Source organism: Thunnus maccoyii, chromosome 3 (genome assembly GCF_910596095.1).
Source record: "Thunnus maccoyii chromosome 3, fThuMac1.1, whole genome shotgun sequence".
NCBI lineage: Eukaryota > Metazoa > Chordata > Actinopteri > Scombriformes > Scombridae > Thunnus > Thunnus maccoyii.
In genome coordinates, this window is record NC_056535.1 from 27,638,527 (window position 1) to 27,657,117 (window position 18,591).

The 18,591-nt window shown below is 39.1% G+C and overlaps 1 protein-coding gene across 1 annotated transcript; it reads left to right on the forward strand.

The window, feature by feature from the left end:
• The first annotated feature begins 2,833 nt into the window (after positions 1 to 2,833).
• Positions 2,834 to 18,184, forward strand: lrrc38b (leucine rich repeat containing 38b). The gene is made up of 2 exons (XM_042406967.1): positions 2,834 to 4,379; positions 16,322 to 18,184. Exons 1-2 carry the CDS (start codon positions 3,746 to 3,748, stop codon positions 16,567 to 16,569), a joined length of 882 nt encoding a protein of 293 aa, XP_042262901.1. The 5' UTR covers positions 2,834 to 3,745; the 3' UTR covers positions 16,570 to 18,184.
• Positions 18,185 to 18,591: the final 407 nt, after the last annotated feature.

Sequence of the window (18,591 nt, forward strand, 5' to 3'; positions counted from 1 at the left end):
GCCTGCACCTTAGCATATTTAAGTGATCAGTTAAAACTCATTGCTACCTTAATAGACTGTTCTTTTTCTGCTTTGATATGCCAAAATGTCTGCTGTGAAGAAGTCTATTGCAATAGGATGTAGGATGGACATTATATCCCAGAGTGTTGTAACACTGGATAACAGATCTGGTGCCAAAAAGCAGACTCAGGAGACAGAACAAGTGTGGTAAAAAGAGTCTTTACTAGGTCATAAGGCAGCTTTAAATCAGAAATGAGAGGGCAGTCAGGCCAGGCTAATGAATCAGAAGGACACATTAAAGACCAGCACATTAATACCCCATTCACGCCGACACAGTATCAAACTCCATAATCTGTGTGAGCCAACCCACGTCAGTCAACCCTCTTTTACGACCCTCCTCCCATCCAGGGTTAGATGTGGCTCAGGTGCTCACGCTGCTTTGGTGAACTTGTGTTGCTACCAGGAAATGAAATTAACTCAATGATATCAATGTTTGAATATAATCTAACTGACCCTTCAAAGAATTTAGAGAGAGAGAGAGAGAGTGAGAGGTGAGAGAAAGGACATGTATGTGCGATCGAGACGGCGGGAGAGGTGAAACTGAAAACTAACTTTTATATGGTAATTATTCACTGTTATTCAGTAAGTCTCAGGTTTATCAGTGAATGTATTGAACTACACGGCAGGCTGGAGTCTCAGTGAGAATAGTGAGAATCTGCTTTCTGAAAGGGGTGATAAGAAACATTAGACAATCTGGCAGACAGTGACTGATATTTAGCCGCTATGTTGTGGCTGATTGTTAATGAACAGCTGGGCAGGTAGGTGACTGGGTCAGGTGATTAGCTGAGGCGGGATACTGTGACAACTGGTGGACAGGTGTGGAACGACAGGTCTGAAATGAAAAGAGAAGTTAGTACGTACAACACTAATCCTAACCACGAAAAAGAGGAAGGAGACATTTTGACTTGTGATAGCAGGAAAAGCACAGGTGTAACTGATATCATTAACGATGGCTCAGTTCCATTCAAAATGTCCAAGGAAGCCATATTGGTGACCCATCATGCAGGGTTATGTATTCGCAAAAAAACCAAATGGCTTCAGCCATCATTAATCTTATTAATCGCAATTAATTTCCCGCTTTGATATGTAAAGATTAGGAAGCCATAACATCAAAATCCATATATCCAAGACTATCTAATATATACAATATATTTTTCGCAAAAACTTTACTAGTATATAATCTGCATCAACCCATACTTTAGTGTATCATCACTATATAAAGATATATTTTGAAAAACAAACAACAAAAAGCAACCGAAGCATGTTGATTCAAATTCAGAAGATATATCTCATATTAGATTTACTGCAGATATAAATCTTTGCTAATCAACAGAGCGAACACATTGATCAGAGCTGAGTCTCTATAGCAGCACCAGTGATGATGAGGACAGGCAGAAATTCAAGTTGCTATTTATAATTATATATTTTTTCTGTTTTATAAGAGGCTTTTTTTTTTCACAGTGGCACATCAGAAAGAAAACCCATTGCATCACTGCTTTTCTCTGTAAGAAACTGCATGAAAAGGATTTTTGGAAAAAAAAGCATCAAACCTTCCAGCAAATATTTAAACACTGCATATAAAACAGCAGCACCACAAAATGAATGATCATAGTAAGATGTAAATTTGAAATGTGTTTACAGGGAACCATTAAAGTTGCCTCAGCTTTTAGTGATTTTCAGCTCATCTATGCTGACAAAATCTCCCTTTTTTGGTGAAAAATCCGTTCCTTTCCCTGTGGCACAAAGTCATCATCACTGTTGATGCTGCAGACTCATCTGACTTCAGTGGATGCCTCGAGCAAGGAATTGTATTATTAGATTACTTGTGATGAAGTGAGATAGATGTTATAGCCTGCTGCTTGGTTATTATGACGTGCAGGTGTGCGTGCAATATGTATGCAAACATGTCCTAATGTATTAAATGTCCATTGTGAAAATGAATTGGAAATACACAATTAACATCCATGACAGCATTACTTTCTTCAAAATTTCACGCTTCTGCTGCATCTACAGGTCTAATTCACGGTCCCCCTGCAACACCCTTGGTCTAATTACATTTACCTGTTGGAGCAAATCCCATTTAGGCAATTCAATACACATACTGAAATAATCGGCTTCTCTCCATTATGGTTTGAGACTCATGGAACCTCCATTTTATTATCCAAAATAGAGCAGTCATCTAAATATATGAATGAGAAGGCAAATTGATTCATATAGAGATGGCATATCAAATGTCATTAACATTATTAACCTACACCAGAACTCAGTGTGCTAATGCTGGCATTGTAGGAACAAAATAGTTCCCACAATGCCAGCAATAGTTAGTAAATATTTATGGATGAAGGTTAATGCTGCATATTCTAAAAGGTCACAGTTTTCTATTTGTAGACAACTAATGAAGATTCAGTGACAGAGAGGCTGTGTAATCCTGCCTCTGTTTCACAAGATGTTCTCTAAAACTGTCAAACCAGCGAGGCTTAATGTCAAACTAAGGGCTTGTTATTGTTAACAGATCACAGATCAAGTGAAAAGGTGCAGAGATAGCAAGAAGAATGTAACATTTGTAAAGGTAATTTCCTCCAAAAAACATTTTTCAGGACACACTCAGAAATAAAGCTGTGTTATAACTATATGACTTCTATGTTTCTGGGTTTTTTTTCCTCCAGATATAGCTCATAGTCATTTCTTTACACTATAGGAAGTGACATCACATGTTGACAGCATGGCTCAGGCACGCCTCCCTGGAAATAAGGAGAGGGGAGAGGGCATGAGATAAACCGTGGTAGATTCAGAGGCAGACATTGGATTGGCATGGCTGTGTGCAGCTCAGCACTGCGATCTACGTGCATGAAGCTCCTGCCTGGACATTTGGATTCTCTCTGCACAGCAACACAGCCTTGATATCGTGCTGGACAGTGTAACATTGAGCTGTGCTGTCTTTTCACAGCATGTTGCTGGACATTGGGAGCTCAGAGAGGGAATAATAAGGGGGGATAACCTTACCACACACTTGAGCGATGTTCTGTGGGCTTCTCTCTCTCTCGTTTCAGACCGTCAGGCTTTTCTACACAGAGACCTGGGACTAATGGAGGGATGCAACGATGTTACTCCTTGCTTGTCATGCTTGAATCACAGCTCCATATATCCTTTTGTGTCAGAGACCTTATTGCCTTTGTCTGTCACTGCCGCCAGATCAACTGTGGGGTAGCGTGGCGGACAGAGCCCCCTCCTCAACCCCCTTCTCCCTTGTCTGTGCCCCCGGCTTCTCATCAGTCCCAGCTTGCTCGTGTCTATTTACCTCTCTTAAGCTACCCTCCCCTCTCTGTTAAGCTCTGTCTTTCTTGCTCTCCCGCTCCCTACTCCTTACTATCTCCCTCTCTTTGCCTCTTCAAAGCAGGCGGTCTGCTATTCAATCCAAGCAGCTTGCTACATGATCTCCTGGAAAAGTGTTTTTGCCGCTGCTCTGCCGCCTCCCAATTCCTGAGCCCTTCCAGATTTCCATCTCCACAACAGCAGGATGTTCCTTCACGAGGATTGATCCCCGTCCGCCCCCTTTCACTCTCCCCTTCCCCTCCCTTGTCCTGATCTCCTGCCCTCTGACCCTCACCCTGTTCTCTGCCCCCACCCATCCTCTCCTATTTGTCCATACCCTGAGACTCTTTCCCCCCTAACTCATTTCACCCCCATGACCATGTTGCCATGTGTCTGCTTGCTCCAACTTATCCTCATCTTGCTATCCTCTGTCTTATGGACCCGGGGGGAAAACTGCCCAGCAACCTGCCTGTGCCCAGATCCTCACACTGTGGACTGCAGTGGCCGCGGGCTGACCCGTCTACCCGATGAGATCCCCTTGGATGTGCGCAGGCTTTTGCTGGCTGACAACTGGATACCCCGCATCCCCTCGGACTTCCTGGTTCTGTACAGTGACTTGGTCTACCTGGACCTCCGAAACAACTCCCTATCCCACATAGAACCGGGGACTCTCAGCACCTCCTCCAGGCTGGTCTTCCTGGACCTGGGCAGCAACAATTTGACTGAAATCCCTAAGGGGACATTTGGGGAGTCCCGGAGCCTGATCAAACTACGCCTTGGCAACAACCCATATCTGAGCATGGTGAATGAGGATGCTTTCCTGGGCCTCACCTCTCTAAGAGAACTGGAACTGGAGCGTAACGCCCTGTCCACCCTAAAGGTGGGGGCACTGAGTCAGTTGCCCTCCTTGCGGGTGGTGAGGCTAGAGGGCAACCCCTGGGTGTGCAACTGCAACTTTGCCAACCTGTTCTCATGGCTGATGGAGAACAGTCACAAGCTTCCAAACGGTGAGTAAGAAAATCTAGGAAGCATTTTCTTTTCATGTGCTTGACCCAAATAAAGCGTATCCGAGCACAACATACACAACAGTATTATGGCAAATCCATTGCCATAACACCACTCTGGTCTATTTATGTTTTCCCTGTAGAAGAGGGAACCCCCCCTCCCTCTCCCTCGTTCTAATTTTATCTCTTTCTTCCTCCACCCCCATAGCATATAATGTGTGAGACTGATTGTGTAATATGAGACAATAGCACTCGTGAAAGTGAGGACTACAAGGATGATTTGTTTTGAAATTTGATTAATGTCAAAATTCAGAATGAGACTCCTACTCAAAACGCAGCATCCTCCAATGTGGAACAAGAAATTACAACAACTCATATCAATCATTTTAGCTTGCAGTTTTCCTTGTTACACATGCAATATCACCACGTAAACAAAGCACCGTCCTCTATCCTGCGTGGTAGTGAGATAGATCAATTTAAGGCTTATATTTATATAATACTTATTTATATAAGACTTGCCATTTTGGTGGACACTGTAATTCAGCAATATTATCAAAAAAGTGCCCTACACCAATGGAAGTAAGCAATATTTATTGCTCTATCTTTTGAGGGCCCATACTATAGACGCTGTCTATCACTGTGATTCAGCCTGGAGCTTTGAGTTAGGTAACAGGGCTGAAGTTTTGGCTTGAGTGTGTGTGTGTGTGTGTGTGTGTGTGTGTGTGTGTGTGTGTGTGTGTGTGTGTGTGAGGCAGTCTCAATGTGTGCATGCGCATCTGAAGAACAACACAAGACAATGATATCACCATGTCCCTTCAGATGTATTGTGGGTAAGATCTACTTAGATGGAGTTGATTGGTCTCAACAGCCAAAGTCGCTGGCCTCTGATAGTGGTTGCAGTATATGTCCTTGTTAACACACACAAAACACAATTGTTTAAATCTGTGTTCATGTAATTCAGTAGACCATACAGAATATCTACTACACCTGTCAGAAGCCATTTATTTTGAGACAAATCATAATCATGTTTTATTCAGCGGGAACAATAAATGTTTTGGCTGAAGGTCAACTGTATGTATAGTACTATTGGTGTCCTTAACAATACAGAGGACACAGACAGCAGTTATCTTGTGCAAGCCAGCACGTGGGAGCCGAGGAGGCAAAAATAAACAGATCTGACATTTCAGCCACACATGACTAGTAGCTTGTGCTGTTATCGTATTCACATCAAAGTGTGGGTTTGACACATTACATGATTTTGGCTTTATGTGAGAATTTAAGATGTGACACACAGTATGTGACATATAGTATATACATATGTGTGTAGGGCATATTCTATAGTACATAATGTTCGGATACAGGGTGTTTGTGTATAAATGTGTGCGGTTAAGGAGCGGGCACATTTATTTCTGTCAGTGTTCCAAGGTTGCTGGAGTGTGAAATGTTGACCTGTTTACAACATTTGTCCAAAGACTGAACTGCAGTTGCCCAAATCTTCTGCAATGTGTGAAAAGGATTACAGGCATCATAAATCAAATCTAAGATTCAGGCAAAGCCGGTAACTAAAACAGTTAATCTAACCAAATGCAACGTCTTAGACATTATGGATATCATAACATGTGATATTGTAAATGTGCTTTTTTTTTTTTTTTTTTTAGCAAAAACTGTTATTTTAAAAAGTCTGACTCAAACACTAATTGTTTATAGCTGGCAAAAGCTTTAATTCAACTCCCCCAAAACACAGACAGGATGTCGCAAACTGCTGACAACTCACAAAAGCAAACTCCTTATATACATTTAGGCCACGGTGTTCTGTACTATCGATACTGCTCTCGCTTTCCTCTCCGTTCTTTCTGCATTTGCCCCAAAAACAGATAAGTTTGGGCCTGTGAGGAAGCAAAGTTGACAAACTGGCAAGAATACCTGATTCCCCCTAGTAGGAGGCTGCAAATGCATTAATCACGGGTTCTAAGTGTTGTCAACTGCAAGGCATAATGAATTGCATTAGCAGTGCTGGCCAGACAGACATCAACAACAAAGAAGAAGCCAAAGGCCTGGCCAAGCTGCTGGCATGGCTACCAACTGGCCCCAGTGCATATGCACTCAAATTGAGTTAGTAATATCTATCTTACCTCATATGCAGCTCTTACATCCCCATCATTGAGTATTTGCTTTATGACCCAGAGAAAAACACACACATACATACATGCTTATGTGTATTAGGTATATGAAGTGTTCTACATTTTTCATTATTGTATGATTTTGTTTATTATTGGCCGATAAAAGCTGTCTGGAATGTACTTTGTAATGCTAATTATAGCCTGTCGGAAGTTTGGATGACAAATAACGTTTTGGCAAAAGGAATAACAATTGTTTGTCATCTTAGCTCCCTCTCCTCTAAGGAAATGCAAATTAGTTCTGTAACTGGTCAGAGGACAAAAGGTTGTTTCACTGAACTTAAAATATCCTCCAAGTCTTTGTTTTCCTTTGTGTATAATTTATAGAAATATGCTTTATTCTTCTTACTGCAAGACGGTCAAAACGAAGTGTGACACATACAGCTATTTAAGATGACTGATAGAGGAACGTACAGTTTAAAAAATTGGATTCATCATGGTTGCATTTCTGTGTTTGGATGTGTCAGTGCTTGTATTTGTATTAATCACGTTTTTAAAGGACAATTCTGCCTGTCAATGACAGAAGGTTATACCAACCAACCAAGTTTTAGATTTTTTTTCAAAATCTAAAAAGTGTTTACCACCTATCCTCAGAGCAGCCGGTTTTGACAGCTGACTGATATTTCCTGTGGATGTTTCTGTTTCCAGCACTGTGTCACACTGAAACTTTATGGATATAAAAATCTACTGTTGAACAAACACAAAGTAGCAGGGAGGATTATAACGAGTTAGATTCACAAAACGCTGGTGCAAACATACAGGCATCACAGAGCCAGACCTAATTAACATAATGACTGAGCTCTCTCGATCACAGAAAAAATGTGTTGACCTATTCTCTGGATCGCTGTATTAGAAGTGGTTGCACAATAACAGATGGACAGTCATTAGTGAATGAGGTTGACTTGATAAGCTTTTCAATATGTATCAACTCTAACAGCCATCATCAGTGTGGGTGTTTCAACTTAATATTTCATTCATCATAGAGAAACTCAATTATAAAGACAGAAATTGCTCATTGCATCCTTATGTCTCTTTCATCATGAAACAAATCAGCTAAAGAGCTGAAAAGTTGTGAGCGTGGTCTCTCTTAAAACCAATCCCACTGATATTCAAAAAGCACAAAAGCAAAGTAGACATAAGCATGTTTACTAGAAATCCAACTGGACTCCTGCACACATGTTTTTGGGACCTACCGCTGCGTAAAAATGTACTGTCACAGATGTAGAACAAATTAAATTTAATTGCATGATTACAGCACTGGTCTCTCATACCCCAAATAGAAGTAATGTATAGTTTTTCTGTGAAGGAAGAAAGGAAGAAAATTAGGAAAATGATTAAGTATCAAGGTGATAAAACAATGCTGAGTATGTTTTTTTAGCTGTTAAAGAGAAACAGAACATTGGGGTTAAAACCCCATCACCAAGAGGAGGTAAAGGTGTTGGTAATCAGCTAATATATGCAAGCTGATTGCTCAGTATCATCAATAAGGCTGATGATATCACCACCCTAAACTACCACTCTCAGCAAACTGTAAAATAAAGCATCGGCAGAATAAATAATCTTAAACTAATTTAAAATTTTGTCAATAAATCGTGACAAAAAAAATGTGCTGCTATTTTCAGTCATCCTGACATATCTATGGTTCGCTCTGTGATGGCCTGCATAATGTAGCAGCTGCAGAGCCCATGCTGTAAACCCAATTCCCATTCCATTTTTTACATCTTGATTTCCCCGGTGATTTTGATCTCTCAAAGCAGCACACTTTTCTGTTTGCATAACTTTGATTACTGCAGGTCATCATGATGAGTGGGTGGAAAATGCTCAAAATTCAGATTTTTCTTTCTTTGGATAGAAAAAATAGATTTCTTTCCACATGGTTGTGAATCTGACTGATTCAATATCTTCCACAGAAATATAGTGCAATACTGTTTTTGCACTGCGAAGCAACCAGACAGACACACATGCTGTAATAATTATCTGCTCCCTTTGGCATTACCTTTTGGGGACAATTTGTATGTTTCTATTAGCCACCAATCAGGTTAATAAATGTTTTAATGGAAGGATGAGTGTAAACATGATCCACTGCTGTCTCCAGTGCTCTTGGGTTAAAGATGAACAAAGGCCATGTATAATTCAGAGTGACACAGTTCTACGGCACATTGGCCAGGGTAATTGGAGCCAGAGCTGCCTACAGGGCAGGGCAGGCCAACTCCCATGGGAGATTGAGGTCCATCGTGGTATTGCTATCAACACTAGCCATGACCTGAACAGTTTCACTACAAACTAGCAGTTCATGTGACAGGGTCAAAGTCTGAATTTTCCTTCGTAGCCTATCGAGTTGCTCTGCAGAGACCTGTTACCATAGGGCATGATCAGCTCTGAAACTATGATGCCACTGACCGGCACTACATAGCACACGCATGATGATATAGCGCCCAACTAGACATTACTCGCTATCTTTGCTGCTAATGGGTATGTGATGAAAAAATATCTATTCCATTACCACAGGCTGACAGCTTCTTTTATCTTGGCCTAATTTCATGTTTATTTAAAGTTGGGATGTGAGAGAGATAGTGCTGGCAAGGGAGAGCCGAGTGTGAAAAAGATGGACAGAATTACACAGTGTGATAGCATCAGCTGCCGCATGTACAGAAGCAGAAAGAGACATTTTGCCAAGTGTCAGAAATAAAAGGTGAGAAGCCAAAAGCTTTATATCACCGGCGGTGTGCAGCATCATGCATTAATACTTTTCTGCGGGCCTGTGTGTGGTCGACTGTGAAACACAAACTTGACCTATGTATTTAGCTGTTTCATCATAATAAACTGTGAACACAAACTGCTTTTAATTATGAAAGAAAAGCATTAAAAGGGCATCTAATAGTGTTCACGTGTAACTATCATCTCTTGTATGTGTGAATATAAAAAAAAAAAATCCTGGTTGTGCATGTGTGCTTTTGTGATGAAACACTTTGAATATACCCATGGTACAGTGATGTCAGTGAGTCTCCACGCAGGAGGAATCCCCTCCTGAATGATTCACCCTCACCCCACTGTCACATGAATGCTTGTCATTTTGTGCATTCATTTCACACATTCTCCACACTGTTTCTCTCTCCGGCTCCTACTCTTGCCCTCTCCTTGTATGAACCTCTCATAATCTTTCCTTCAGATTTCCTTTTTCTGTGATTGCAACTGAATATTTCTTCCATCTCTCTGTAATTATATCTGCCTGGTTGTTTTTTACATTTACCAGTTATTGGACTTGAGTAGCACATTCATCTCATTTAATAAAGTAGGGAGGGGACAGTTATGTGAGTCATTATCTCTACTGGATTTCCTATGTAGAGTGTCTAGACATCATTGTTTTAGGGACAAATGCAGACTTACTAACTTGTATAGGAGTCTGAGGATGCAAGATTGCGGTGATTTTTCCTTTGCATGGTGCAGAGATCAATCTGGACAGACAGCGTGGTGTTGAAGGAGGGAGGCGAAACAAGCTGCCGATATCAGACTGTCACAGCTAGGTGGATCAATCACGGCTGAGACAGCAGATAGCCTATCCTCATGGCTGGCTGTAATCCTAAATGTAATCCATCAACTGTCTGTGCCAGGAATGCAACATAGCTGTGTGGGCTGACATACCTGATAGTGTAAGGGCATGATTTGTGCTGCATTATTGTGCAGTAGCCTGCACCAGCCACCTTTAATGTGAGGTCATAATAGTGTTTGAAGTCATTTATGGACTAAAAAATGATTATCAGTCTATCCATTTCCAAAGCTGGCCCACTGTAGTTTTCATCAAAAATGAAATTAGTCATATCATCCACTATGATTCATGCTGAGCATATAAAAAATCTTACTAAACTCTTAATTCTATTCTATTCTAATTATATTCATATTTTAACCTCTCAGTATTTTTCTTTTTCCTTTATTCATTTGCTCAGTTATAGGTTTTGAAAATCGATTGTTGAATATCAGTTTTCTCTGCCACTGAGTAAGTACAGCTTTTGTTAATATAAGTTTAAGTGGAACATCTAATATATACCCTTTTCATACAAACACACTCTACTAAACACATAAGAGCATGCCGCCAACTGCATTTGACTCATTCATAGAATTCCTGGACATTTAGAAACTCTATTCTGGACCTGTAGTACATTATTGCTGAACAGAATAATCCTGAATAAGTACAAAACAAAGTTAGTTTCTCTCCCACACCCTCATACAGTACACTATCTTTGTTCTGTCTCTTATTATCTCGCTGCCTTTTATATCTCTTTGTGTAATGAGTTCAACAACATCAAATAAAATTCCCATCCCTAATAATCTGTTCTCTAGATCTTACCAGTATAATAATTAAAGGTGCAATAAATGACATTGAGCCTCGCTGGATGTCAGCAAACAACTATGTGCTATGTAAAGATATAGTGGAGTAATGGCGACCTGAGCAGTGAATGAAGTCACACTCCCTCTGTGTGTGTTGTTATCCGAGCCTCTCTCTTCTTTGTTTTGGTAGCCGCACCAACTGCTCGTGCATGTTAGTGCATGTGAGTCCCTCCGTGTCCTCCATGTCTGTTTCCAAGATGGTGGCCAGGTCACAAACTTTCTCAAATTACAGCTAAACAAGTACGCTAAAATATGTTAAATATATGCATTTGAGGTGAGAAATAGGTAATGCAGTAACAGAATCTTGATCCATATTCAATTAACACTGCCTAGTTTGACAGTTTGATCTGAGTTTTGTGAGCTGTCAGCTTTCTTTTTTTCCCCAACTTTATCGAGTAAACGACACAAATCACATCTATAGGCTGAATGTCATGTATTGAAATTTTAAGCAACATTTTAATGTCAGTGTTTAAACTCTAACACATAAGCAACATGTTCAAACGAGTGATGTGAACATGTGGTGATGAAGCGCCAATACAACATCCATTACACACAGCCCACTGAGTGCAAACAACTGACAAGTATCTAAATTAAAAGTGGCTGCCAAAATTTTTATTGTTATTGATTGTTGATAGCAAAACCTGGAGCTTGTTTAAAGGAAAGAAATGTGTGCAATTTTACAAGGGAACGTTCACCACCGTTTGTCTTTCAGTTTACATTTATCTCTTTTTTGTGTTCTGTCACTGCAATTCAAAGGCCCATGTTTGTAATAGAAATATAACTAAAAGGTACTGAAGTATCCTGTTTAGAGCTAATCAATGGCTAGCTAGCTAGCATCTCAGCAAAAAATGACGTAGACTACTGAAGTATTTCAGTATTGGTCAGATGGTAATTAGTGACTTTTAGCTGCTCACTATGGTGATGCTGCTTTCACGCCATGTCAGTAGAATGAGAAGATGAGAAAATCTCATTTTATTGTGATTTGGGAGTGCACACGCACATATTTATAGCTGTTTGTTAACAAGTGAAATATGAAGCCAACAAACAGTGTATAGCTCAGTTCTTTATAGTTGAATAAGTATTAATGATGGATTTTATTGGAGCCATTTTGGCACCAATTTGTTAACTGTTTGATGGTGATGTCTGCCAAGTGGGAGATATTGTAACTGTCAACAATTCATCTATATATTATGAATAGGCTTTCCCACTCAGCTGCTCATAATCAGTGTGTACAATATGATGTGAACTTGACATAAGTGTTTCATTTTCAAAGCTTTTGGAGTTTGTAAGGTGTAGTAGTTGATATTTGTTAACAGAATTGTAATGTAGAAAGCTGTTCCCAGTCAACAATGTTTTGATTTCCTACATCTCTAAACTGAGGCCACATTCACTTTAAATCTGGACACCATCTTTCAGTGAAAGAAGTGCACATGTTGTCACAAACAAACATGCGATACTGAGAAATCATTATGTTTGTTCCAGAAGATTCCACTTTTGGCCAAATGCCGCAGCTGTTCAGTAATTCTCCTTTTTGTCAGGCTGTGTAATAAGTCTGTGCTTCATGTTGTGTAACATTAGATCTTAACTGCAACTATGTCCACCCAAAAGCTATCTCTCCTTGCAAATCCTGTACTTTATTATACGGTACACGCAATTCATATTTGTATTAAAATAGCAGACAGAATATATAAGCATATACACTTCAGAGTAGGTTTTGATGCTCAGACTAATACAAAAGTATTGTTGGAAATACTAATAAAAATAACCAAACGTTGTTGTCTCTGTCCACCATTAACCTGTTCACTAACTCTGCTATGATGATGATAAATGTGATAATCATGTAACTCCTGCAGGGGCCATGTGTTCACCAGGATAATTTCAGTCTCAGATGTTATTAATCAAGCATCTAGGACAGGCAAGACCAGACAGAACTGTCTCAAAGACAAAGGCTAAGTCTCTGGGGTGATGGGTTACTTTGCCATGCAATAAGTACACTGTGAATATAAATATGATTCATTTATCTCAGGCACAAACACACAGGACAGCTTCTCCAATATATTGGATTTTCAGATTTATTCAAAGTTTTCTTGGTTTTTAGTAAAGTGTGTCACAATAACACAAAAGGTCAGTGTATTCTGTCTGTGTCTGCCTGTCTCTAAATGCTTTATTTGCACATTTATTTCTCTAGCGTTTATGTTGTATCATTTAACAGTCAGGCATTGGAAGAGATTTTGTACAAAATCCATCTCAAAAGCACATTACAGGGACTTTTGTTTTGCAAAATGTGGTGAGCTGCAATAAATGTTTTGAAGAGGATTTTTTTTTTTTTTTGCCTTCCTGGACTTGTAAACTGTGTGTGGATCTCATCTGCTGCCATGTACCATTAAAAGAAAGCAATAGTAATTTTACTTCACAAGATTTCACAAGTCACATCTTGCATGTTTTTATAGTTCAAGCTCGCATTATTGCCATTCACAAAATGCAGTGAGAACAGTTGGAAATGTTACAGTAAAATAATTTCTCCTCTAAAAGCCCTGCTGAGTCAAACTGTACTTTTATAACTGAACTGCTGCTATTAAAGTGTGAGCCATATGGTTAGTTATGCAACACAATTCTGAGAATATTGGATTTTTTTTGACAAAATAAAACATTTCCAGCTCATAATTGTCACCAATAATATTAACCACCTCTAAACATGTTGGGCACTTGTTTGTAAGGCCAGTAGACTTTTATTTTGCTCAGACAATGTGAATGAGCAGGTTTCTCACATGCAATGGGCTATCCATTTGTTGTGATATGTGATTCTCCACACACTCAGACATGTCTTGGAATTAAACATGCAAGGAAACAGTCTGCTCTTCCTTGGCTAGATTGTTGGTATTGGCTCCTTGTCAGGTTGAAGCCTCATTCTTGTTACTGGGTTTGCCTGTGACTCAGTTTATCTGATCATCCAGGCTACTCGAGTTTTCTGCGGAGCTTATCCGGAAAACATTTGTTGGATGCTCTGGCTGTGGTAATCCTGGTTAGGGCCTGTGTATGCTCTGATAGGAGCAAGACACAAAAATAGATAAAAGAGCCTGAATTATGATACACAGGTTATAGACACTGTAAGTCTTGCATGAAGTTTCAGAGCTACCACACATAAATTAAGTCCAAAAAGTGCTGGATACAAAAAATAATACATCAAAAGAGATCAAAACATCCACACACTCATCTCCATTACTGTAATATTATGTCAAATGCATTGTATACATTCAAAGCGATTAAAAACAACAACATATTTGCTGCCTTTTGGTTGCCCTGTAATTTTGGCATTTTAATGTGTGTGTGTATGTGTGTGTGTGTGTGTGTGTGTGTGACGTCTTGTATCCTCTACTAATTGAATGTTAGAGGAAATGTGAGCATCTGTATCTTGTATTAAGGGATTAGTGTCAGTAAATTTTATCAAGCTCCTTTAGAGTTCAGCTACAAACCTAATTAATACTGTAGAGAGTCAATCGGAGGAGCATGGACTCCATTCCATCACTAATTTTTCTATTATTTCTGTTTCCATTGTTACATAACACTGAGCTGGTTCAAGCTATTTTCTTTACAACTATTTGTTAATATAAGGCAAGGTACATCATTTCAGAATTTTTATTATTTCATTGTTAATCGTGTTTTCTGTTCAATCTGAATTATTCATATTTCTATAATAGGTAATGCCACATTTAAATTTTAAATATTGAATATCAACAAAGAATAGCAGATTTCACTTAGAATTAAAGTGGCTTAATAAATGAACATAACTGTAGCCAAGACGAGCTGTTGCATTTATATGATAACAAAGCATAGTGCAAATAGTGCTGACTGTTGAGTAAAAACCCAGAACTGATGTACTGCCAAGTGTGTGCATTTGCATGTGCAATATCAGTGGAAAGTAGCCACCCACATTGCAAGGCTTTATACTACCCACCTAGAAGCTAACATCCACATCAATATGTCTTGTTTTTTTCTACTGCACCACCAATATGAAGGTAACTTACTGACTGCATAGGCATATCTTATTGCCTGAAGTGTTTGTAGTGTTATGGATATGACAGTAATGAGATATGTATCATCCATAGACTTGGAACTGTCTTGTCTGATTAACAAGTGTAAAATTAACCTTAACAGTTAACAAAGTTGTAAGTACAACAACTTGAGTCTCTAAGCATGTGAAACTGAACACCTTCTACTGCAGTTTCAGTATCAGTCACCAGTATTTAACATATACATGATAAAACTGAACTTAATGATCCAGAGCTGTTCTCATCAGTCATCATAAGTTGGAGAGGAAGACTTGTACCGTTGAAATCCATTAAGCCATCGTCAGTGTCCTTTTCCATTTAACTGATGTCTGAACAATAAACTATGTGAAAATGACAGAGACGCGGAGAGCAGCACTCACTGATTTATCATGCCATATCTTGAGATGAGTTTGGTCAAGGTGCCCCTGTCTCAGACGATGCCCTTCACTGATATTATCAGAAGATTTCTGAGATGTAACCAGGTGCCACATTTAATAAAGAAATATATTCTCAGAGGTTTGCCTTTTGCAAGTGGCATTAAATAATTTAGGTTATTTGAATGGATATTTATTTAATTTTATAAAAGATGCAAGGGCTTATAAAGAAAAGCCACCATCCACAACAGTTTACACCACACTGAAGAACAAAAATAGAGCCTCATTAATTAATAAAAACAAATTTGATGTGTTCTGTACAGTAGGTAGATATATAGTTAACAGTATACTGTACAGTGCTTCACATTATCTTAGTATTTCGACTTTATTCCCACAGTGAACCTACAGTCATGCTGTGGGTGGGTGTACTGTATACACAGTGCAACGTCAACTCATAAACGAAGACTTCTGATCGACCTTACAGTTATTAAATCAGCTCCCACTCTTTCATTACATTGCCCTGTTGAATTTAGATGTTCAACAACACAGTATTATCTGAATCAAATAGCTGAATGCTTACAAACAAGGTAACTAAGAAGTGCACTCTGTCTCTACAATAGTTTCAGACCACCCTCATAGGTGTAAGATGTGTGGGCTGTATGAGCCATGAGTCTAATGGGAAAATCACGAACACCTTTAATCTGTCTATATCCTTTTGGATTCTAGAGATCCATTTGTTAACGATACACCTATTAATTGAAAGAATAATTGCTGACATTTGTGCATACTGCACAATAATACACCATAATGTCTGCTTACTCTGCTAAATGATGTAATTTCTGAATGACTACAATGTGAATATCTTTGTCCAGAAGACCATAAACATGGCATCATTCACTGAACCTCCGCTTCAGCCTCCTTAGTAAATCTGTCTAATCTTATTTCCTGTTTTGATGCAGGAGTGGAAGGCATGGAGTGCTCCCTCCCCATGGATGGCAGACGCGTGTCCCTGACCCAGCTCTCGAAGGACAGCTTCCGTGAGTGCCAGGCCACCCTGACTCTAACAGACCTGCTCATCATCATTTTCTCTGGCATCTCAGTGTCTGTTGTGGCCATCATGACAAGCTTCTTCCTGGCTTCAACTGTTCATTGCTTCCAGCGTTGGAGTAAAGGCACCAAGGGGGATGAGGAAGAGAGTGAGGAATGAGAAGGATTTACTTTTCAGGGCCCATCTGGTCCCGGTACTTCAAACAATAAGAGGACACCGCAGACAGTGTGTGCTAGATGTGACAAGTTTTATGCTGCTTCCTCCTTGGTGAATATCCAGGACTGTTTTACGGTAGGATCTTGCCCTGGTACGGTTGCAGTTGCTTTCTTTGCACATGGACATCTAAAATACGGTAATAAAGGACATTCCCAAGGAATGAGCCAAAGTCCCAATAAAGAATTAGTGAGTGTCCTGCTCCACTCGCAAAATGATATTGTAGAGAGTATTTTTGGCTGAGAGGGCATCTTTTATGGCCATTGGCACTTGACTCAATGTTATAGGCTTACATAAATAAAGTAAGGCTAACCTTTATAATGAAAGAGAAAAAGATTTTTAAAAAGGAAGTGTTGCTGCAGTGCTGTCACATTAGTCTTACACAAGCCAATAAATTCTCAACACATCCAACCCTGGAGTCTGAAATATTGTAAAGTAACATCAAAGTTAGTGTGACCTTTTCAGATGACTTTAAATGAGGAATTAACTGTGTAGGGCAGAATACTTGATCCCATAAAAAAAGGATGTCATCGACCAGTGACCTCAGTACTGCCCATAACATGATATGCTGGCATATCCTGCCATTTACAATGTCTTTTTTGGACAGCCTCACTCACTAACATTCAAAAGTGGTTCACAAGCACCAGTGAAGGCAAATACTGTTGTTCCTTCTGCATATAAAATTAGACAGTAGCAGACGTGTCAGTCAAAAAAGAAGGATTTGTATAATGGCGAAATGTTAGGTAGCTGAAGCAGGATGAGTTTCCAGTGAGTCTACACATTCTTTCAGCAGTATATTTATTATATAATCGCAAATTTATGTACAAAATAAAAAAATGTACAGTCAAACAAGCATATAAATCAAGAGAATATACTATACTGTATTCTCCTTAGATTGATAACTGTGAACTGTGTAGAAAGATATCCATAAATTATCTACAGTATAATCTTGGAAAATTAGGGCAAATATGGTATTAAAATAGAGTCTACATAGAACTATGTGTCAAATAATGCACTTTAAATGGTGGACCTAATTTTGGCAAACCCCTAATTACAACATGTAGACTGGTTTTGTCTTCATCTGCCAAAGATTAGGTTTAGGTGAGGAATAGATTGCATACACAGACTTTATTGTGGATGATGTATTATTTAGTAAGGAAGGGATAGCTCCTTAACAGAAGACAGCACTATAGCCAAATCACACTCTGTATACACATATTGTACTTGGTCATAAAGTTATGGTCTCCAAAGACTTACATTTTCTTCTTGTCAGCATTCTTACTTCGCTTCATACATACAGCAGTCTTTAACCTATATTATAACAGGTGGGCCACTTCATAACAATCTACTGTATGAGGGTGGTGGGCAAGTTTCTTGAGGAATAAATAGACATCTGGATCTCAGAAATGGATAACTCACTAAACAAATAAATACATCATGAAGTCACAGTCATCTTGTTGTCCTCTTACTAAAGCTCCTCTGATGTCTTTTAGTAAAGCTACTGATTTAATATCCAGGAAAAGTCACAACTCTTACTGTATCAACAGCATTTGCATTCACAAGAGCGACAGCACAGTACAGTACAGTCTAATTTAAATAAATAAATGATAATAATAAATATCATAAATAATAAATTCTATGGGTTTCTGATTGTTATTTGCATTCTGTATGTTTAAATCCTCCATCATTACGATTTTAAATGATCAAAGCAGGACTATTTGTATTTTTCCCCCTGAAAGCTAAGGTATGTTACATTGCTTCTCACATTCTTGTAAAGCATGAATAATTCAGCAAAATTGAGATATGAAGCAGAAAGAATGTCAAGCCTCTAAATGCAAACAAGTGAAGGATAGAAAAAGAGCCATGAGCAAATAGAGTCATCCTTTCTGTGTGGTTAACAAAAGATAAAAAGGAATTCCAAATGCCTGTGTCCCTTTAGAACAAGCACGTGTTGCAGAAATGACAAGA